The following is a 23,406-nucleotide window of genomic DNA, read 5'->3' as shown; positions in this document are numbered from 1 at the left end:
AATTTGAACCCAGACAACCTAATTCCAGAATCTAATTTCTTAATTTGGGGGCTAGACTGATGATACTTTTCATCTTGGTACAAGTATATCTGAAGTTTGTAACTGAAGATGAGGTATAATTTGGTAAAGTACGGTCAGTTCAACAGATGAGTCATGCTTAGATGACTTAGTACAGGCATTCGGACTCAAATGTCTACGCACTGCCCCAGAGAGAAACTGTCCGGATGTAGTCATGTGGGGTGGCGACTGTGGTGGGGAACTGGAGGATGCATGCTCATTTTGAAGGGGACAACTATGTATAAACATGTCAGAGGTTTGGTTTTGGTTTTGTTTTTGTCAAGAGAAGCCAGAAAACTGGATTTTAATGTGAAACTTTCATTTTTAAATATCATCTTACCACTGATAACCCTACTTTATCCATTAATGGTTAAATTAGAGTCCAGTAGAATACTGGTTGGGTTTTCCTGCCGTAACCAACAACCCTCCAAAGCTCAGTGTCTTAAAACCGTTAAAGGTTGCTTCTTGCTGATGCCACTTGCCCAACAGCGACCAACAGGACCCTCAGCTCTTAGAATGTCTCGGAGACTCAGGCTGAAGAAGGCTTTATTTGCACATGTTTTTTACGTAATAACTGCAATAATGCAAGAGGAACATGGGACTCAAGACACTGACCCTTAAATCTCCTTATAGAAGTGACGCGGATCAATCACTTAGACTCGTATTTCCTTTGCCAAAGTTAATTAATGACCACACCTAACTTCAGAGGGGGTGAAGTGCATACCTTCTGTGGGGTGAAGGAAGCAAAATGTTGATGAGTATCCCCAGTGACTACCACAGCTTCATGTACTCCGATTTTTAAGGCAGAAATGTCAGATTTTTTTCCCCCCAAGTTAGAATTCAGTGTGCAGAGATTTCAAACAAAAGTTGATTTTAAAAAAGTTGTTTTGTTCTTGAAGGATTAAATTTGACTTCTCTGAAAAATTTATATTTTGCTTCATTTGGACTAGTGCCACTGATTTAAGTACTATCTTCTTTTAGCTGATCAGGAAATCATATGCAGGAAATGTGAAATAATGTTTAACTGAAGTGATGATTTATAGATGAATATTTATTCCAGAAAGAACTGCTCGTATATTTTAAATATTTGTTTATGTCATCCACTATCTTGTGTAATTTTTCTCATTAACTACACTGTAAGGTAAGAATCTTATATTATTAATTTATACTCTGTAGTGTCTGGCAATATAGAAAATGGTTATTTCATAGATGTTAATAAATTTTATTGATGTATCTGTCAATTAGTAGCTAATAAATCACTATAATTAGAGATCATGACTTCAGACGATGTCATAGAAGTTGGAAACACTTCAGGCAATTTTTTTAGAAGTTACTTATTGTTGATTGTGATGGGATATGAAAGCCAAAATTCAGTAGCCTCTCAATTTCAAGGTTATTTCTGGCTTATTCCTTATGAATCACAAATCAAGACCTTCTTTTCAAATATCATTTTTCTGTGATGTTTTCACATGCTTTATTTGGCTGTAAGATTTGGATGAACTATAACTTAAAAAATATATGAAGCAAATATAAGTGCTCAGGGAGGTATTCAGTTGCCCGAGATCTTGCAAGGCCTTAAACACTCTTCAAAACAAGCCCCTCCTAGCTCCTAAACCCACACCCTTCCTGGATGACCAGATAGAGAGTGACTCTCATTCTCATGAAATGTGGAGTGCTCAGGGACATGAATGTATGAGGACAGAGCTTGGCCCAGCAGCAGTGTTTCTATAATTTAATAGTAAATTACTCCCCTTGGAGGAAGTTGCATGAACACAAGTTACTCGTTGATTGAATCTCGACCATGCAAGTGTGTTTCCAAAATCAATTACTCTTAAGTTGTTCCACATGTACTTGTAAATATTAATATAATGATCTGTGTAACTGGGTTTTCATTGTTGTTGTCTATCTGTTGATACTTAAGGTAGAGGAAGTTGTAACGTAGTGTTAAGATTCTGGGTCAGATAACCTAGATTTTAAAACCATTACCAACACTATATACTGGCTGTTTAATATTGGCAAATCATTTAACTCAGTAATGTTTAGATTCCTTATTTATAAAATAGAGATAAAAGGTATCAGCTACATCATAAAATTGCTCTGAAGATTTAATGAAACAGTATGTACAATATTCATGGCAGAATGCCAGATACATGCTAAGCATTCAATAAAAATCAGCAATTATTAATATTGTATTACTATCTTTATAAAATCATATCATCAGGATTAATGGACGTCAAACTTCATTGAATTAAGCTACTCATCTAATAATTTAATCCCCCCTACAATTTCCCCACCAAGAAGTCTCCTAGACCATGATTGAATACTTATTATTAGATAACTCTGACTGTTCAAACTTTCTCACATTGATCCAAATCATGCTTAAACCTGTAGCTTTCACCATTTGGAAATACACAGAACAAAAGTAGACCCTTTCCTCCTGATAGCCCTTTGTGAATTTGAAAATATCTCTAATCGTAAGCTATTCCCTAAACTTCCTTGGAACTTCCTACCTCTCCCTGAAATTTTCACTTGATCTTTCTCCTTCCCTTCAACCCCAAAATTTTGGAAAGGGTAGTGTATAAATATTGTCTCAACTTCCTCTAGTTTCATTTTCTCTTCAGCAGCCTGGACATAGAGTCTAACTCAACAACTCTCCAAGCTGAAGCATGGGGGATTACCTGAGAGTCAAAACAAGATAAAAAAGAGAAATAATAAAATTGGCCCTCTTTTAGTGAATCCTTTATAATGTTTGAATCATTATACTAAGAGTTTTAAGTACATTTTCTCATTGAATCCTTACTATGCCCTGTGTGAAGTATATATTGGTATTATTATCTCTGTTTTACTGTTGAGGAAAACGAGTCTCTGAGAGTTTGCATTTTTCAACATCCTGCAGCTTGAAAGGGGTGATCGGTGGGTCCAGGTTTGTAAGTGGGTGTTTTCTTCCTCCAAAGTCCCTGCACTTAAACCCCAGGTTTATAAATGTGAATAAAGTTAGATGAATATGGGAAGGAAAAGGTAAACCATCAGATCAGTTGATATTATTGTCTTTTATACATTATGTAAAATACATGCTTATGAGATAAAAAGAAATATAAGACATAGCCCTTTTTTCTCATATAGGGAAGCTTATCGTCTAGCAAATATGCACACATATGTACACATGAAAAATGACAAGAGAAAGATAACTGTGTAAACACATATTTTATATGAGCCATCTCTCCTGTTAATTCCTTCTTATATTTTAAAAATTATTTATATAGAGAGAGATGTAACGGCAGAGATGGGGATACACAGGCATACATACAGCTAATGATACAGCCAAGGAGATATAAAGATATAGATGAAGACTATAGGCAGATATTAATATATGGATATAGGGATATAGGTATGTAGAGATAGAAGTAAAAACAGGAAAAAAAAGATATTTAAAGTAAAACTATGAACCAGAAAGTTATACATCAAATTTAGGACAGTGGTTGTTTTGGCGAGGAAATGAGAAAACAAGGCGAATAAGGGTAGGGCTGAGAAGAGACAGGAGAGAGGAAATAACTGTAATGTTCTGTTTATTTTACGTACATAAAAGTATCTGGGCTGGGAGCTTTGGTGCATGCTTGTCATCCCAGCACTTTGAGAGGCCAAGGCAGGAGGATCACTTGAGCCCAGGAATTTGAGACCAGTCTGGGCAACAAGACCCTGTTTTCACATCAGATTTTGAAAAGCTGGGTGTTGGGGCACAGGCCTGTCACTCAACCTCCCAGGCTCAAGTGATCCCAGCTACTTGAGGGAGGTGGCAGGATCTCTTGAGCCCAGAAGGTTGAGGCTGCAGTGAGCCATGATCTTACTATTGCACTCCAGCCTGGACAACAGAGTGAGATCTTGTCTCAAAAACAAAACGAAAGAAACAAATCTGAATAAAATATAAATAGAAAAGAGATGGGGTACGGAGGGACAGCTTCAACTCTTTATTAATTTGAGGGTCTTGCATTAGAATCAGATAAGTGATGCTATCCTGTAAGACAGCGTATCATTCACATTCATAAAACTGTGTTCTCATACAGGAGGGCCAACCTGTAAATTTAAGGATGACATCACAACTAAGGTTCCCGAAATGAAGGGAGCTCCCCCTGCCCTGGGGTTGGGCACCACTGACGGCCATGCTTCTGTTGGCAGGCAGTGGGCTGCGATCGGCAACTGGGAAGCAGTGCCAAGGAGGACAACTGTGGAGTCTGTGCTGGCGATGGCTCCACCTGCAGGCTGGTACGGGGACAATCGAAGTCACAGGTTTCTCCTGAAAAAAGTAGGTTTTGAACCCAATACGGTATTACCATCATACAAGATGTATTTTAGACCATTTCTATGGCTGGGATAACATTTTCTCAATGCTAAGCCTTTTTACTTGGAAATAGCTTTTGGCCCATTTTCTAAAAGTGTAGTGTCTTCCAAAAAGTGTGTGTCAAACTTTTGATCCCATCGTATCTTCAAAGAGGACCTGTTTCTTTGAACCTTTGCCAATGCAGGGTATTACTATTTAAAATATATATATTTGAAAATTTTTAGGTAAATCATGAAATAATTTATCTGTCTTCCTTTGATGGCTAACAAGGTAGAAAATATTGTCATGTATCTATTGACCATTTATACTTTTTAATTTCTCAGTTAGCTATTGAAGCTGTTTATCAGTTTTCCTATTTGGATGTCGATCTTTTCCTCATTGTTGAGCGCTTTTGAGATATCACAAATACTAACGTTTTATCTGTCATACTTATTTCAAATGTGGTTCCAGTTTGTTATTTGACTTTCAATTTGGTGTAATTAGAGTTTCTAAGTTTCTAAGTTTTATGTATTTGGAAATTGCCATCTTTTCACTTTAATAATATCTGTCTTTTAAAAAATCCTTTAGTTTGGGGAAGCAGTAAACTTTTTGTAAAGGCATAGATAGTAAATATTTTAGGCTTTGCTGGCCATATAGTCTCAACTACCTGTCAGATGAACCTGGAAGCAGGGAGTCCAAATAGGAAGTGTTTTTCAAAATTTTCAAGAGTGTTTAAAATAATGAGGCCGCGATCTACGGTAGCGTGGCAGGAAACCTAGAGGAAGGAACAGGTGGAGAGATCTTTGGGATGTAGAATGATGTAGAATCTTTGGGATGTAGAATTGGTAATTCTTTGAATGAAGGCTATAAGAGAAAAGAGGCAGCTAGAATGGCCCAAATTTTCCATCTTGCGCAGCTGGGTGGACATGTTTGCTATTCATCTGGGTAAGGAATTCATGAAGAGGAGACGCATATCAAAGATGAGAGTCTACCTCCCTGAATTTTATTCTTTTTGTTTTTTTTGGAGACAGAGTCTTGCCCTGTCACCAGGCTGGTGTTCAGTGGCACGACCTCAGCTCACTGCAACCTCCGCATCCCGGTTTCACCTGAATTTTATTCTTACCAAAATTTTGACCCCATAAGTATCCAGTACCTCAGTATCTTTCTGATGCCTGCAAACAGATATTGATTATGTTTTGTCTGTGGTTGGAGGGTTGATCTGAAACATGCTAGTTTATCATGGCCAATAGCAAAACCCCTTGTTGGTGGCATTCAGTTATATAAGTAGGTGAGTTTATCCAAAGAGAATATGTAGAATATAAAAGGAAGCCAATAATTGCATCTTGAGGAAAAGCTAAAGTCAAAGCATTTAGCCAAAGAAGATGTTTGAGGGAATCCAACAGAGAAGGAATGAATAGTGTAAGTAGGTAAATGCAGAACTGAGACTGAACAGTACCATGGACCCCAAAGGAATAAGTAATTTCAAAAACGAGATAGGGGTGGTCAACAATGTTAAATGCTCTTATGAATTAAACTGGAATAAGGGCCCAAAAGTTTGTTTTTGGCAATTTGAAGGTCATTTGTGATGTCAGCAAGAGTGATTTTGATGAACTGCAGGCTGGAACTAAAGCTTGATTGCAGTGGGTTGGTGGGTGAAGAGAAGGTGAGAATGTATAAAGGGAAAGATTTGCTCAGGATAAGAAGAGGGGAACAGACCAACACCCTGTCAACAACTGAATAACTCTACAGGGCTGGTTGGAGAACACCATGAGGTGTTCCAGGCTATTGTCTTTATTTGGCTCTTTATTAGGAGATAGACTTAGCCACTAGGAGTGAGGGCTCAGAGACTTGAGCCTGTTCCCATGAAGGAAAGAAGAAGGAATTCACCAAGAGTACAAAGAAAGAGGAATAGCTGTGAGGGCCTAGCTGAGTTTGGAAACCATGAAGTCATGAAGGTTCCAATTTATGGACTTCATGAAAGAGGTGGCCTTAAATGGTGATCTATCAATGAGGAATGTTTTCTACTCAAATCACCGAAAGCTCAACTTAGAAACATTGGAATTTATAAATCTTTTCTAACAAGAAGCCTGGAGCAAACAGCTGAGGCTGGGGATGTTGTTTTACTGTGTCTTTCAGGAACCAGGTACCTTTCTCTCTTCTCACAGCCTTGGAGGGTGGCTTTTGCCTATGTCATTATAAAGAACACAGTATTTAAAAAACGCTTTTCACGCTCTGTTCCTCCTTATTATCTGGGATGTGGCTATTCTCCCCAGGGAATTCTTTTCTTCATTGACCAGAACTATGGCATATAACACCCTGGCTTCCAAGGAGGCAGGAAACCAAGTAGTTAGCATTCCATCTGTTTGTTATTATTACTATTTATCAAATGCTTTATAATCCCCGAAGATCTCTTCAGACATATTATATCATTTCATTCCACCAGCATCCTTGCATTATAGTTTGAATGATGTCCTACTTGTTTTACAGATGAGGAAACTAAGGACCAGAAAGTTAAGAGACATCTCCCATAATTAATTATGAAAGGAAATATTGGGAAATGATTAGGAAATTGGGGTCTGGGGCCAGCCTTCCAGGGTTAAGTCCTGGGTCTGTTGCTTACGAGCCGTGTGAGTTATTTAAATTATTTAACTTCCATGGGTATCTTGGATTTCTAATTTTAAACTGGGAATAACAACAGTACTGCCTTTGTAGAGCCGTTGTCAGGATTTAAAAAATCAACCCATGTTGACCACGCCAAACAGCGGAGTACTAGAGAGTACTCAGTAAACGCTGGCTGCATTTTTATTAAAAATATTACTCACTGGGGCACCGATGAATGTCACACTGATACGGGAGGGGAGCAGGAAAGTGTTGGGTAGAGAAGGCCAGGGTCCCTGGCTAGGGCTCCACCCTCAGGCCTGTGCCCACGGGCCTAGGTGAGGACAGGGACTCCTGTTTTCGCACCCAAATGTTGCATTTTCCAAGACCACTGTGGCCCACCGTGGCCCGCCATGGCCCCCATCCTGTGCTTATAAAAACCCCAAGACCCTAGCAGGCACACACACAAGTGACTAGACATTCAGAGGAACACACCAGCAGAAGAACACACAGACACTGACAGGCTGTTGGCAGTGCAGCGACACAGACCCAGAGGGAAACTTGGCAGAGGGTGGGTGGAGGAGAGCCCAGACTCCAGGGAAAGACGACCTTCCTACTCCATCCCCCTCCTTCCTCTCCATCCATCTGCTGAGAGCTGCCTCCACCGTTAAATAAAACTTTGTACTCATTCTCCAAGACCACGTATGATCCGATTTTTCCAGTACAGTAAGGCAAGAACCCTGGGATACAGAAAGCCCTCTGTCCTTGAGATAAGGCAGAGGGTCTAACTGAGCTGATTACACAGCCACCTGAGGACAGCTGAGCTGAGAGAGCACACTCTAACACCCGCTGGAACTTCAGGAACTTTAAACACTCAATTCTAGATGCTGCCATGGGGTTAGAGCCCCACATTCCCCATAACCTGCCCATCTGGATGTTCCCACTAGGGGTTTAAGCTGAGGGGCTCTGAAGAAGCAAGCTACTCCCCCGTCGCTCGCCCTGCACGGGGGATAAGGGAACTTTTCACATTTCAACACCTCTTATGTACTTTAAGTGTAAATGTAGGTATTTGTAAACATATTTGAAAGTCAATGATCAGTCCATCTGGGGACTGATTTTAAGAGAGCTACTGCTTGGTATAGAGGAAAACCTTGAAAGTGTGAATTTAAAAAGAGTGAATTATAGGAGAAACCAAAGTTTTAGGACTCAGATCAGTGAACACAGTTTGAAGAGACAGGCTATGCTGAGGAGTATTCATTCACGAAGGCATGTGGATGAGGGACTAAGGCAGAAAGACAGTAGCCAGATCAGGGTGTATTGGAGGTACGTAGAGTTAGCGTTAGCCTTAGAAAGTTTGGAAATCTCACCAGAAATTACCTCGTTTTGTCAGGGTCCAAGAAAGATTAGAACTTGAGATAATTCTAATTGAACCAGGGCAGATGCCAAATGAAATTGTGCCAGGGGGCAGTCTGATCTGGAGAAGTGTGAAGAAGAGGTACTGAAATGCAAGGTAGTTCATTGTTCTCTCTCTGTCTCTTGATTTTGGATTACATATGCTTTTGAGACTCTATTAAAAGTTGTGCATTTTCTTTCCTGGAAAATCATGTGTATTTGTCAGCCCCAAATTTGCCATTCTGATTTTTTGTGGGGTTCTCAGACCCCTGATGCCTGTTTAGGACATTCCAGGTTAAGTACCCCTAAAGTGTTCAATTTTTCAAAATCAAATTCTACATAGAAAGGGTAACAGGAGTGCACAGACAGAGCCTTCAGTGCAGGGCATGAGTGACATGGTGTAAGCTAGGAGCATCCCACAGAATGCTGGCATTTTATCAGGTTCCGTATATCTGTGCTTGAGCTAAGGCATAGGTAGCAAAGATTCCTGCCTGCCTGAAAACATGGTCCTTCATCATCTTGATTCTTATTATGGCCCCTTCACGTCTGTCACAGCTCTGAAACTGACCAGCTGAAGCTGTTTTTGGCTGGGATTTTCTCTAGGCCATATGGAAGCACTTCCCCATAATCATGCTTTGTGTGAAAGAAATGTGGGAAATGAAGCCATGTCTCCCCCTGAGTGTGCATCACTGGAGCCTGCAGAATCCACGCAGCTCCTACGTCCACACCTTGCCAAGCATTCATCTCGATCTTCCCTGGGACTCACCCTGAGGCGGGACATGGCAATGAGATGCTGTTGGCACATCCCTGCACTGGGGAAAGTGCGAGGCTGCACACAGGGTATCATTTCCATCGTGCAGTGAGGCAGACACAAGGTGTAAGAGCCTGGAGCCAAAACCTTTGCTATGAGAAAAATCAGAAATTTATCCAGATACAACACACAAATTTCCTGTTCAGAGGGAGGAGGAGAGAGACGGAACTGACAACCAACATAAACAGCTTTGGGTATTGGAAAAGGGAACTAGAGGCCACTCGGGTATTAAAGAGAGAAAGCTCTAAATAAAAACAACAAAGAAACCAACAGATCTATTTGGAGAGTCTTGGCGTGGCATTTAGGAACTCAGTTGCAGTTCCAGGCTTTTTCCTTACTTTGGTCTTGTCCACACCAGGGCACACATGTGTGAGGCAGGAAGACACACTCACCTTGTCTATTCTAAGCTTTTTGTCCATTTTTACATGGCAGCCAAGTCTATTGATCGAGTGTTACCTACACCAGCATTTCGCTCAACTTTTGACAATCTGAAAATAAACCCACCCTCTTCTAAGGCATTCCTTGGTGCTCCCTGCCTCTCCCACTAGTAAGCTTTGCAAGAGCAGCACCATGTCTATGGTGTTCGCCATTTTGTTCCTGGTGCTGGTGCAGAACACATCATAGGAGCTCAGTTAATGTTGAACAAATGAATGCGTGCCCTTCGCTGGAGATGATTCTGCTTCCTGTTATGATTTCAGTGGGACTAAATGACATCATGCAATAGAACTGGACTGGAAGCCAAAGACTAGGGTAATAACCTCAGTTTGGCCTCTAACAATCTATCTTCTTAGGCAAGATGCTTCATTTACTGGGACCTCAACTTTTTCATCTGCACAGTGAGCATGGACAATTCCTAAGACCTCTTCTAGCTCTGAAAATCTATGAAGTGTATGCGTAATTTGTTCCTTGTTTGAAGAAACAATAGATCTTAGGAGTGAATGGAGTTTAGAGAAACAAGTCCCAGGAACTTATATGAAGCCACTTTCTGACCTTTTAATGAAAGGCTTGACAGTGATGGCTCGTCTTCAGTTTGATAGGGCCCAGGAAATTTTAGATATACCACAGAGAGAGTTGGTGTGAAGTTTCTTCTTCCCGCTTTTGAACTGCTACTTGGTTGCCTTTTAATATGTCATTGTTACCACCTGCAAGAGAGAGTTTTAGTTTGTGCATTGACCCCCTCATTGGTATGTGAGCTCCTCAAAAACCTCGCGCACCTGGCCCAGTACCTGGCACCCGGTACGTTTTCAGTAGAGGCCTTTTGACCTGACCGACGCAGAATTGAAGAGCCCACTTAGAGTAGCATCCCTATGGCAGCAGTCCCTGAGGAATGTGAATTAAAATCAAAAGAAGCTTATTGGCAGGCAAGCACTGTAACACCTGGGGTCACCCAGAAGACCTGGCGTCTGCTGACCAGATGAAAGCACTGGGACTATTAGGGAAAATACTTATTGGGGCAATAATGATAATAATAGTGGCCCCCAGAGTTTGTATGCTTACACTGGATGTATTATGGTGTATTTGTCATGTGTGGCATTATTTATTCTTAACCCTGCAAGGTGGGTACTACTATACACTCCCCATTTAACAAATGGAGAAATAGGCTCAGTGAAATTAAGCACCTTGATCAAGGTCTCACAACTGGTGAGTGGTCAAGAGGGTTCTGACCTAAGAGTTCATGCTCTTAACCACCCTCCCAAACTCTTTTCCAAGGACAGCTAGATGAGCATGAGATGAGAGGTGTACCGAGGCCTAGAGTGATAGGAGAGAGAGCAAAGGTAGCATAAAAATGGGGCCAGCGGGGAGCAAATGTTGCCTTAATCAACCTACCCCTTGTTTCCCTTTGGCAGAGCCGAGTTCCATGGTTCCTGACCCAGCGTGCACATCACGCTGTGGAACTTGTCCCATGTTCTGATCCTCAGGCCCCACCCTAGAATTTTGAGGAGTAAATCTGGCCAATCGCAGGTTGCCAAGGGGATGGCCCTGGCACGTGCCTTTGGTTAACATCTCTGCTTTTCAGTGTCTGATGCCCCACTACAGAGTCAGAAGGCAGATGACCATCTTATCCTCACCAGCCTCCTGGTTTCTTAGATGCAGTTTAAAGGGCAGGAAATGAGAGTTACACTACAATGCTGAAGAACATCTGGACAGATATTTGTTATTAGATGCTTGGGAACATAGTCCCCTCTCCTGCGTGCTGTTCCAAAGCTAGCCCTGCCAATGAGCACAGAAGCATACGTTATTAGGCAGTCTGCCTGTTACCATGGTCTTTTGAGGTAAAGACAATTTAAGCCAGTAAATAAACATCCCTCAGGTTGGGAGCAGATGTTTCTGCATAGGGCCTAAGGGCTGAAGATACTCATTTGCAGATTCAGCAATGGGAGACTTCAGTAATGTACCCTAACAGCTCAGGGCATGAGTCAGTTTTCAGCCGATGGTTCTCACCAAGGTGAAGCTCTGCTGTGTTGCTTCCTTACCTTGTAAACAATTTGCTATTAATGTCCTACGTTTGCTTTTTCTACGTTTGCTCACTGACATGCTTCATTTTTCTCAGTCTCATTTGCAAAGTAGTGTACAGACAGTCCTCCAGCTGCAGTATCGCCAGCCATTGACTTTCCCTTTACTCACTTTCCAAAGTGCCCCCCTGCTCCTGCAGAATGACAGATGAGCTTGAAGCAAACCTTGCTATCCTACTCTTGAAAAGTTCCGCAGACCCTGTTCTGCACAATGCCACACTAGGTGAACTCTTTTTTTTTTTTTTTTTTTTTTTTTGAGGTGAAGTTTTGCTCTTATTGCCCAGGCTGCAGTACAGTGGTGCAATCTCGGCTCGCTGCAATCTCTACCTCCCAGGTTCAAGCGATTCTCCTGCCTCAGCCTCCTGAATAGCTGGGATTACAGGCACACACCACCACGCCCAGTTAATTTTGTATTTTTAATAGAGATGGGATTTCACCATGTTGGTCAGCTGGTCTTGAACTCCTGATCTTCTCAGGTGATCCACCAGGGTCAGCCTCCCAAAGTGCTGGGATTACAGGAGTGAGCCACCACACCCTACTAGGTAACTCTTTTTAGGCTAAGTGATGCCAAATAGTTATGGGTGTGTGAGGGCATTCACAAACACTTTTTTTTTTCCAGTTTAAAAAATGTTTTCACAACATTATCTTATTTTAAAGAAATGCATTCCTTAAAAAGAAAGCTTATTTTTTGCAATTTTCTATAGGGTTCAAATTATTAGTATTAGCATGTATGTAGATACTTCTTTTAAAAAACTACTTTATACTTTGGGAATGGTGTGTGTGTGTGTGTGTGCGCGCACGCGTGCACGCGGGTGTGTTTGAATCTAAATAGAAGGAGAAAACAAATGCAGATTCTAGAAAAGTAACATGAAAAATACTTGACAGAAAATTTTGTTCAGGAAAAAAAAAAATACCCAATCAACTAAAAAAAACACACACCAAAACAAAAACAAAAACAAAAACAAAAAACCAAGAATAGAAAAGTGGGGATGAGGCTGTCAGAGTGAGAGTCTCTAAGACATCCTTTTCCTTGTTTACCTTGGAATGTATATATTTAGGTTGATGTAGTTCTGGTTGAACTTTATAGTGAAAATAAATGATCTGATATAAATTACAGTCCTTCTGGGCTGAAACTGATGTTTATTGATTAGTTAATATTGTGTGGACAATTTATTTCCTGTACATCTTGCTACTTAGCAAAGCTGTGATATCCAACAGGAAATGAGACATAGAAAAAATATGATGGAACAGCTGGACTTGAGCATTTATGTGTGGGAGGGAAAGTCAGTGAATCTTAGGTCAGTCCAGTGACTGCAAAATCAAACAAGTGAAACCCGTAAAATGAAACTCTATGTGATGGGTGAGTTTGAGTTTATACAGCATCACTTGATCTCATAGTAGAAGGGTTTGAAGTGTACTTTTGGGTTCTGCCCCTGGTTCTAATGCTTAGGAACTCTGTGATCTTGGGCAAGTCACTTTAACCTTGTAAAAGTTTAATTGTCTTAATTGTAGAAATAGTTTTCGTTAGAATGAATGAGGTAATTCATCGCAAGTTCCTTAGCATGGTGCCTGGGGGCATAGTAAGTATTCAACGTGGTTTTAATAATAACTTTTACTTAACCAACCCCTAATTGGTACCAGGTTCTTTTCTAAGCCCTTTGCATATATTACCTTATTAAATACTCACAACAACCCTTTGGAGCTGGTATTCCTATTATCCTCATTTTACAGACGTAACTGAGGCACAGAGAGAGTAAGTAACTTGCCCAAGGTCACACAGCAAGTGGCAGTGCTGGTATTCCAACCCAGGTTGTTTGGCTCCAGAATCTGTGATTGTAACCACTAGACCATATTGCCTCTCCCAGTAGTTTGTAGAGTAGAACTAATGCAAATAGCATTTAAAGAGTAACAAGAAGGAGCTCTGGTGGATGGCACAGAGAGTAACAGTATCAAGAATCTCTTACCACCAAATTTCAATGAGATAGTTTTGGAATAACGCCAAACAATGAATGTGATTAGCAGGAGCCAGTCACCACCATCAACAAAAAATCTAGGTGTCCCAGACGTTAGCCTGCTGTTAGTGACACCGTAGGATGGGACAGAGAGGAAGCCTTTTCTCTCCATCTGACATGTTTTCTTTTTTTAATTAGACATAGTCGTCTAGGCTAAATGCAATGGTATAATCACAGCTCACTGCAGCCTCGACCTCCTGGGTTCAAGGGATCCTCCTGCCTCAGCCTCTTAAGTAGCTGGGACCACAGGCGTGTACCACCATGCCTGGCTAATTTTTCAATTTTTTTGAGACAAGGTTTCAGTATGTTGCCCAGGTAGACCTCAAACTGCTAACCTCAAGTGATCTCCTGCCTTAGCCTCCCAAAGTCCTGGGATTATACAGGCGTGAGCTACCATGCCCAACCACCATCCGATATGTTTTCAATAATTGGCTTCTGCACCATTACAAAGTATAGGATTTCAAAGGAGGCTTAGAATCAGACCTGCTTGGCAATGCCATCTGCATTCTTCTGATAGGAGGTTTCAGGCAGTCTATACTGAGCTTGTGCTGAACCACAGGCAGCAGCCTGCTCTTTCTTACTGTATTTACAATTACTTCCTATCTCCATCATTGTCTTCAGCCCCAGGTCTACCTCCAGACCTAGGAGGACCTTTACCAGGAGGCCGTTTGTCTGCGATGTTTCAATGGCCAATTCCAAAAGGCAAAATAAAGCAAGCATGGGTGGTCGTCTTTGTATCAGTACAAGTAGAATGAATTTCAAGCAAAAATACCAAATGAATACCTTGTTGATAATCAGAAAACAAATAGTTTATAAATACTTTGTAAACCAAATATGATTACATCAAAATATGTAAAGAAAAATCCCCTGTAGTTACGTAAGAAGAAATTGAAGTCAATAGAACTTCGGAGAAACTTTAATACATTGAAGTGAGTGAAAATTACATATAGAATCCGCACAATATAATTACTATGTTACTTTAATAGGTAACAGAGCATTGCATGGTGAGGGAATATACCCTCTTTTCAAACATTTACACACCATTTATTACCAAAACTGATTCTGTGCAAGACTCCAAGGAAGATTAGGAAAAAAAAAAAAAAAAAAAAACCCAGTGAAACAGAAACCATCAGAAGAGACCTCACCCTGCAGCTGCACCCATCCGTTCCCTGCTTCCTCCCACTACAGAGGCACAAGTGTGTGTCTTCCTTTCCAAGACTAATTAATCCCTCCATCTGTGCTCTGCATTCCAGCTCCCTCTGTGTCCTCAGAGAACTCACTCCACCCATCATCCCCGCTCTCCTTTATCTTCTTTCACTCTTTCTTTCCTATCAGGGCTAATATGACCAGCAGATGTCTCCCATCTTAAATAAAAGTATAATTTTAAAAATGTCTATGTCTATACATATGTGTATATATACATGTATGAATATATATGTATATATATATGAGTGTATAATAGTTACATATAAAATATTTTAAAATTATATATGTATAGAACACTCTTTTAAACATAATCACGTTTCCAGCTACCACCCTAATCTTTAACCTACTTTTTATTGCCAAGTCTTGAAAAAACTGTTTACACTTGCTGGCTCTAATTTTGCATCATCATGAATTCCTCAGATCACGGCTTCCTCTGCCAGCTACTTGATTAAAACTGCTTTGACAGAGCACATTAACAGTCTCTTTACTGCTCATCCGACAGCCACTTTCAAGCCCTCATCTGCATTAGTACTCCTGGCCCCTCCCCTCCTTAAAATCCTCTGCCTCACAGGATTCTCACTTTATTTCTGGTCAGACCTAGAACTGGGCCATCTCTTGCAGGTCAGTGAAGAAATGCTGAGAAGTTTGTGACTGTGGACCAGTCCTCCCTTTCTGCCCTTTATGACCTTGAGTTTTCTGTCTCTATACCCTGTACCCTTGCTGCTCAAAACGTGACTCACAGTCTAGCAGCATCAGCATCACCTGGGAGGCTGATGGTCGGGTACATTCTTGGGCTCTACCCTAGACTGCTGGATCTGAATTTCTGTGGGTGGGGCAGGCAGGCGTCTGTGTTTTAACAAGTTTTCTAGATGATTCATATTTAGATAAAACATTTGGGAGGTACTTCCCTATCAGTATATCACAGATACTTCTACAAATGTATCAAACTTTACTGGAGGATTACAGAAATGAAAGGAAGTTCCAGTTCAGGAGAAGATCCTTATAGGATGCTCCTTGTTCCTAGCTTTGCCTAGGTGCACTGCAGTGTGCTTTCTCTCCAAGAGTAATATAGTAGGCAGCTCCACACAGAAGAATATTTTCCTCAAGTTTGAGCCTTTTTGGCCAAAATCAACTGCAAGGGGGTTTGATTTGCAAGGTTTCACTAAAGTATGGAATTATCAATGGGGCGATGGTTGGAATATACACACATACGTACACACAGCCCTAGACAAATGCTTCCCCAAGACACCACAGCTTACACTCACAAAGGTTTTGCAAGAGAGTGCTAAGCCCAACCAGTCTTCCCATATAGATTTTCTTCAGTTCAGTAAAGCTTTCTAATTTATATGTATTTTCAAAACAATTTTTATTACATATATAATATGCTGTATATTTATTGTAAAAAAAAAAATCCAGAATATCTAGGCAAGGAAATTGACAAACATGTCATGTTATCAATCACATTGCCAGGAGATTACACCTATTACACCTGTTATCATATTAGTGTGTATCCTTCCTGGGGCGAGGGTGAAGTGCATAACATATATTGATAATTTATATTGTAAACTAGGACATACTTTTTGTAAAAACTTCCAATGGCACAGAAGGATATAAAATGGAAAGTAAAAGTCACCCTCTACCATCCACAAACTCCTTACCAGTTCTATTTTTAGAGGTCTAAACAGTATGAATGGTTGCTTCTATTAAGATATTTGCTATGGATATATAGGTGTGCAACTTTCCATACAAATATGTATGCTTTTGAGAAATATACAGAATCAATCATTAGGTACAAATTTTTTTTACAATTCGCTTTTATTCACTGAAGTTTTTTTGCCTGTCAGTTTTCAAAAGTTGGCTTGTTTTTCATTTTAGAGACAGAGTCTTGCTGTCACTCAGGCTGTTATTTAGTGGTGCAATCTTGGCTCACTGCAACTTCCGACTCCCGGGTTCATGCAATTCTTGTGCCTCGGCCTCCTGAGTAGCTGGGAATACAGGTGCCAGCCACCATGCCCAGCTAATTTTTGTACTTTTTAGTAGAGACAGGGTTTCACCATGTTGGCCAGGCTGGTCTCAAACTTCTGACCTCAAGTGATCCACCCGCCTCAGCCTCGCAAAGCGCTGGGATTACAGGAGTGACCCACTGTGCCCAGCTGGCTTGTTTTTTAACTGGTAATATAAGAGGATGTTACATAATTTATTTAAACAAACCCATATCAATGAGCATTTAGATTTTTTCTTAGCGTTGCAACATCTTTCAAATTTGTGCAAGCATATATTTATGTGCTTTTAGTTCTCAAAGATACTGTAATTTCTCTTCTATCTTTTCATAGTCTTCTTGACATTTTGATTTTTCTGTGAACTAGTTTTTCAAGTGTTTGAAAACAGGTTTTGCTGCTAATTTGGGTTTTTCTCTTACTGATTTGTAAACACTCTGGATATTAAGAAAAGTCTTTGCCTATAAATATAATTTTTTCTTCTTTGATATTTAATTTTCTTTAATTTTTATTGCAAATGAATTAATATTTTCCTTTGATTTTTCTCAAGACTTTTCTGTTTCGAGAGAGAGATTTAAATGTTCTTTTTGTAAGCTTTACCCACCCCCACTTTTTTTTCGAGAGGGAGTCTTGCTCTGTTGCCCAGGCTGGAGTGCAGTGGTGCAATCTCAGCTCACTGCAACCTCTGCCTCCTGGGTTCAAGTGATTCTCCAGCCTCAGCCTCCTGAGTAGCTGGGATTACAGGCACCTGCCACCATGCCCAGCTAAATTTTGTATTCTTTAATAGAGACAGGATTTCACCATGTTGGCCAGGCTGGTCTGGAACTCCTGACCTCAGGTGATCCACCTGCCTCAGCTTCCCAAAGTGCTAGGATTACAGGCGTGAGCCACGACACCCAGCCAGTTTTGCCCATTTTATAAAAGTTCATTCCAACATCTTCCATCTGTTTTCTAGCCATTGCAAATGGGAGCATTTTGTTCCATTATTTTTCTAAATGATTATTCTTGATATTTCTAATATCTAATTTTTTTTAATATTAATTTCTTCTTGATTTCTAATGCTTAGACTATTTTTTCTTCCCTAATTATGTTGGCTAATCTTTTAAAAACTCTTAAGTCGTGTGGTGGTAACTGGTATCCCATCATATCCCCAGTTAAACAGCAGTGTTTCTAATGTTTAAGCATTAAGCATGTTAATCATGATGCTTGCACTTAAAAATGATGTTACGAACATTTACTTTATTATACATACAGAATTTTTATCAGGAATAATGACTGAATTTTACTAAATGCTAGAAACTTAAGGTGATCAAACTTTTCTACTTTGTCTATTAATATGGGAATTTACATTAGTAGGTCTCCTAATTTAGAACATCACTTGCATTTCTTGAGTAAATTCCATTTGGATATAGTGCATAATTATTTAAGTTTACTATTAAATTTTCTTTTCAAATATTTTATTTATGAATTTGGTATCAAATGGATGTTAGTGACATTGGAATGTGGTTTTATCCCCAAAATTGTACTGTGTAAAATTTTCAAGCATACATAAAAGTTGATAAAATAACACAATTAACTACTGTACATTTTTTCATCTAGATTCAATAATTACTTATATTTTGCTACATTGGTTCATTATCCCTATCTATCTCTCACTCTGTCTGTCACTCTATCTATCTGTCACTCTATCTATCTTATTCCTCTATCCAACTAACTAGCTGAGCATTGTTAATTTACAGACATCACAACACTTACTTGTAAATATTAATACTTTAGCATGACTCTCCAAAAAATTAGGATCTTCTTTATAACATTATTTTTCTCCTTGAACTAGTCAAGGCTCACTCATGGCTTTTAGCTTTTCTATCTCTTTAGTCTCTTTTATTTAATGCACTTATTTTTTCATGGTATTTGACTTTTTAAAGATTTCATTCCGGTTGTATTGTAGGATGTCCCATATTCTGGATTTGTGTGATCGTTTTCCATTTAATTTGTTGATCTCCCTCACATAATTCCTGTGAATTGATCAGTAAGGTCTGAGTCTTGATTAGAATTGGATTGAACATTTGTGGCCGCTTCACATCAGAAGTGATGCATGATTATGTTGCATCTTATCAGGAAGCTCATGATGTCACCTTGACCCAGTATTACTTGCACAGGTGGTGAACTACACATACTCTGTTGTGTAGATCCATGTTTCCCTGTAAGAAATCTGCAGACTGATACCTTGACAAGGCATAAATATTCTGTCTTGCAACAGTCTTTCACACCATGGCTTTAGCGTACATTGATGATCCTTGCCTTTAACAGTACTTAACACAGAGAGTTGCAAATGGCAATTTTCTAATTCTATCATTCCTTCTACACTCATTCTTCTGTTTTTTTTTTTTTTTTTTTTTTTAAAAAGGTTTTGGTTTTTAAATTTCTCACTCTGTATTCAGAGATTTTAATTTATTCAATATTTTTAATATTATTAACAGTATTCTTTTTTGCGTTTCAAATTGTCCAAATGTAGCCAGTGGGAGCACTTTAAACTGACTTGTCATAATTCTGTTGAATTTTAAACACTGCCTTGGTTTCTAGAGCAACAGGTATTCCAAACCCACCTTGAGTTTTCCCTACTTCAGACCTGGAATTACCTGGTTTTTCGTGGAGACTTGGTTATTTTTAGTGGGCACTGTGTGTGTGTGCATGTGTGTGTGTGCGTGCGTGTGCGCACGTGTATGTGTCTGTGTTGGGGTACACATTCAACACTCAGCCAAGATAGTTGAAAACTTTGTTCTAGCCTTTACTGACTTTACTTCCTGCTGTAGGTTACTCGGAGATGAGAGCTTAGGACCTTCTCAAGTCTTTTCTGGGCATGCACAAAGCTCTGGCATGTGCAAAGCCCCACATAGACTCGTGGCCTTCTAGATTTTCAGGAACATGTTGGAGCTTTTCAAAGCCACCTGTGGACATCTCATTCCCAGCTTTTTGGTTCGCTTATTGTTTTCCCCAGTTGTTATCCACAATCTCATGCAGCCTCAATGTTAAACAAGTACCTCTGATTGTTTTGGACAAATGCCTCCTGGGGAAAAGCTGTTTACACTGGGCAAACTCCCAGTTAGGTAAACTAAAGACAGCTTTGTGAGTGAAGGCTTCCAGGGAACCACTACACAGGTCAAATAATTGGGAATTGGGCATTGAAGGAGCTCCAAACCCATTTTACCCCTGCAGAGTCTGCCAGGCTGCGGGTTTGCACTGGGATTATGGGCTGCCGTTTTCAAGTTTACCATGGAGGTGGAGAATGCAGAGATGAGAATAGGCAGCTTAGCATGCCACAAAGCTCACTGTTCTTAGCACTTTCCTTGAATAATTACTGCTCAGATTGTTATAAGCCTTTGGTTAATTTCCTGAGTTTTACAAATGTTGGTTCTGACCATTTTTGCTGGTGATTTTATTGATTTTATGGAGGAGAGGATTTTTCAGAGGTCTTTATGCCGTTATGTTTTGTTCAAATTAGTCTCTAAAAAAATTCAAAAATTAGCCAGGCATGCTGGCACACACCCATAGCCCCAGCTACTCAGGAGGCTGAGTTGGGAGGATCGCTTGAGCCCAGGAGGTGGAGGTTGCAGTGAGCCTAGATCAGACCACTGCAGTCTAGCTGGGTGACAAAGTGAGATTCTCTCAAAAAACAAAAGAAAACAAACAAACGAAAGCAACAAAGCATGATGAATACATTCGTCTTTATTAGTTTTAAAAACGATGAGCTGGTTGCTAGCATCCTTAAAATGACTGATGCTGTAGTATGTGTCATTTCGTTTCCTTTTTTTTTTTTTTTTTTTTAAAGCAAGGTTTTGCTGTGTTACCCAGGCTGGAGTATAGTGGGTCAATCATGGCTCACTGCAGCCTCAACCTCCTGAGCTCAAGCAATCCTCCCACCCCAGTCTCACAAGCAGCTGGGACTACAGGCACATGCCACCATACCCACCTAATTTTATAAATTTGTTTGTAGTGACGAGGTTTCCCTATGTTGCCCAGGCTGGTCTCCAACTCCTGGGCTCAAGGCATTCTCCTGCCTTGGCCTCTCAAAGTGCTGAGACTACAGATGTGAGCCACCATGCCTGTCTAGGCCAAGGATCACAAAATCTTTTCTGTGAAAGGCCAGACAGCAGGATGGCACAGTAAATATTTTAGGCTTATTGAGCTGTGCAGTCTTCATTACCATGACTCAATTCTGCTTTCATAGAACAAAAACAGCATTATCCATTCATCCATGGATAGATACTTGGGTTCTTTCTTCCTTTTGCCTATTGTGAATAGTGCTGCCATGATCGTGAATGTACCAATATCTGTTTGTGTCCCTGCTCTCGATTCTTTTGGGTATATTCCCAAAGGCAGAATTGCTGGATCATATGTTAAGTCTATGTTTAATATCTTGAGGAATTGCCATCCTATTTTCAGTAGTAGTTGTACCATTTAAAATTTTCACCATCAGTTCACAAGGGTTCCAGTTTCTCCACATACTCACCAGTGCTTGTTATTTTCTGCTTGTTTTTGTTTGTTTTGTTTTGTTTGTATAATTGCCATGCTGATGGGTGTGAGGTGGTACCTGACTGTGGTTTTGATTTTCATTTCCCTAACAATTATTGATATTGAGCATTGTCATGTGCTGATTGGCCATTTGTAGAGCTGTTTTGGAGAAATCGGAGCCTTTTATTCCTTTTTATTGAATAAGTTGTTTTTTGTTGTTGTTGAGTTGTAAGCATTCTTTATATATTCTAGATAGTAATCCCTTCCAAGATGTGATTTGCAAATGTTTTCTCCCATTCTATGTGTTGCCTCTTCACTCTGTTCATAGTGTTTTTTCATTCACAAAGGTTTGATTTTGATGGGTCAAATTTAGTCTTTTTTTTCATGTGTTTCCTGTGCTTTTAGTGTCATATCTAAGATATCACTGCCCTGTTTTTTAATCTTCTTTTTAAAGTCTTCAGTGTATTTGGCAGGCTTTCCACATCAGGTCATACAGCTTCTTATCATTACTTTTATTAGTTTTAGAGTATTCCTTAGAATGGATATACTTGTTTATGTAATCTTTCCCATATTGAGGGACATTTAGGTATGGTTCATTCTTTCCTTTTGCAGGTGTATATATTAAAAACAAACAAACATCTGGAATGGACATTCATTGAAGTGTTAGAAGTGATGATCTCTGGGCAGTAGGATTAGAAAAAGCTTTATTTTTTATTTTTGTTTATCTGCATTTTCTAATTTTTGATAACAAACAGGTATTTCAATTGAATACAACTTGCAAACTAGTCAATCAATGTATTGATATCCTTTGCTTCACTGATGTCACTCTGGAGAGTTTATCCAAAAACATTGTTCTGTGTAAGTTAGACAAAAAACATCTGCTTGAAGTAATTCATATCATTGATAATGTTCTAGTTTCATTTAGAAACAATGTTCAGATAGGGGACTAGTGAGATAAAATATATATGAGCTTAGATTATTATGTGAGCATAAAAATTAAATTATCAGAATATGTAACTGTGAAAAAACATCTATGAGGGCCAGGATTTCCAGTAGGTAATTGCCTAAGCCAAGGATTATAGCATTTTTCTGTGAAACACCAAATAGTACAGTAAATATTTTAGCCTTATTCAGCCGCATGGTCTTCATTACTACAACTCAATTCTGCCTTGAAGAGCAAAAATGTCCTTAAATGAACGAGTGAAGAGGTGTGGCCAGATTTGGCCCAGGGGCCACAGTTTGCAGACCCGCATCGAAGTACATGGATTGGGACCTAAGAGTAAAGGCCACTGAGGTAGCAGGCAGTGCATTGACTTTAAATGTTTGTTTAATGTTAAGGTGTATTTAAATGAAATTATGTATTCATCTGCTTTACACATAGTTGATTTCCAAAGATTTCTTAAATATAGTTAAGAGTACTTTGCAGACGTCCCAGTTTTGACTGACTTGCTCTTTTTCATGGGTCTTTTGTGTATTGGTTTTATTGTAGTCTTCTGTTCTTTCCCAGGAGAAGAAAATGTAATCGCTGTTCCTTTGGGAAGTCGAAGTGTGAGAATTACAGTGAAAGGGCCTGCCCACCTCTGTAAGTAGAATTTAATCTTAACATTATTCAATATCCCGAAAGTTAAGTTAGCAAACAAAACAAAACAAATCAAACCCAGAAACCAAACCAGCAAGAAAAAAAATTTCTCTACATTTAATGGATATGTTACCGAGCTTGCGTCTACGTGTTTGGCACAGCAAAGCTAAACACTGACATTAGGATTTGCAGCCAGAGACAGTGAGGCATTTATTGCAGGGCACCAAGCAAGGGAAATCAAACAGCTCATGCTTAAGACCTGAACTCCCTGATGTCTCACATGTAAGAATTTTTTTATTGCATTTTAGGTTTTGGGGTACATGTGAAGAACATGCAAGATTGTTGCATAGGTACACACGTGGCAGTGTGATTTGCTGCCTTCTTCCCCATCAACTCTATCTGGCATTTCTCCCC

At 39.7% G+C, this 23,406-nt stretch overlaps 1 protein-coding gene across 3 annotated transcripts in view; it reads left to right on the top strand.

The window, feature by feature from the left end:
* Window positions 1–23,406, top strand: part of ADAMTSL3 (ADAMTS like 3) — a 335,335-nt gene that overhangs the window by 157,221 nt on the left and 154,708 nt on the right. For all 3 annotated transcript variants that reach the window (XM_074399945.1, XM_039480064.2, XM_074399944.1), the window contains exons 7-8: window positions 4,231–4,357; window positions 22,921–22,995. In XM_074399945.1, the coding sequence (XP_074256046.1) occupies window positions 4,231–4,357; window positions 22,921–22,995 (202 nt within the window). The remainder of the gene's footprint in view (window positions 1–4,230; window positions 4,358–22,920; window positions 22,996–23,406) is intronic.

This window comes from Saimiri boliviensis, chromosome 5 (assembly GCF_048565385.1).
Source record: "Saimiri boliviensis isolate mSaiBol1 chromosome 5, mSaiBol1.pri, whole genome shotgun sequence".
NCBI lineage: Eukaryota > Metazoa > Chordata > Mammalia > Primates > Cebidae > Saimiri > Saimiri boliviensis.
This window is presented reverse-complemented; position numbering and strand designations above follow the sequence as displayed.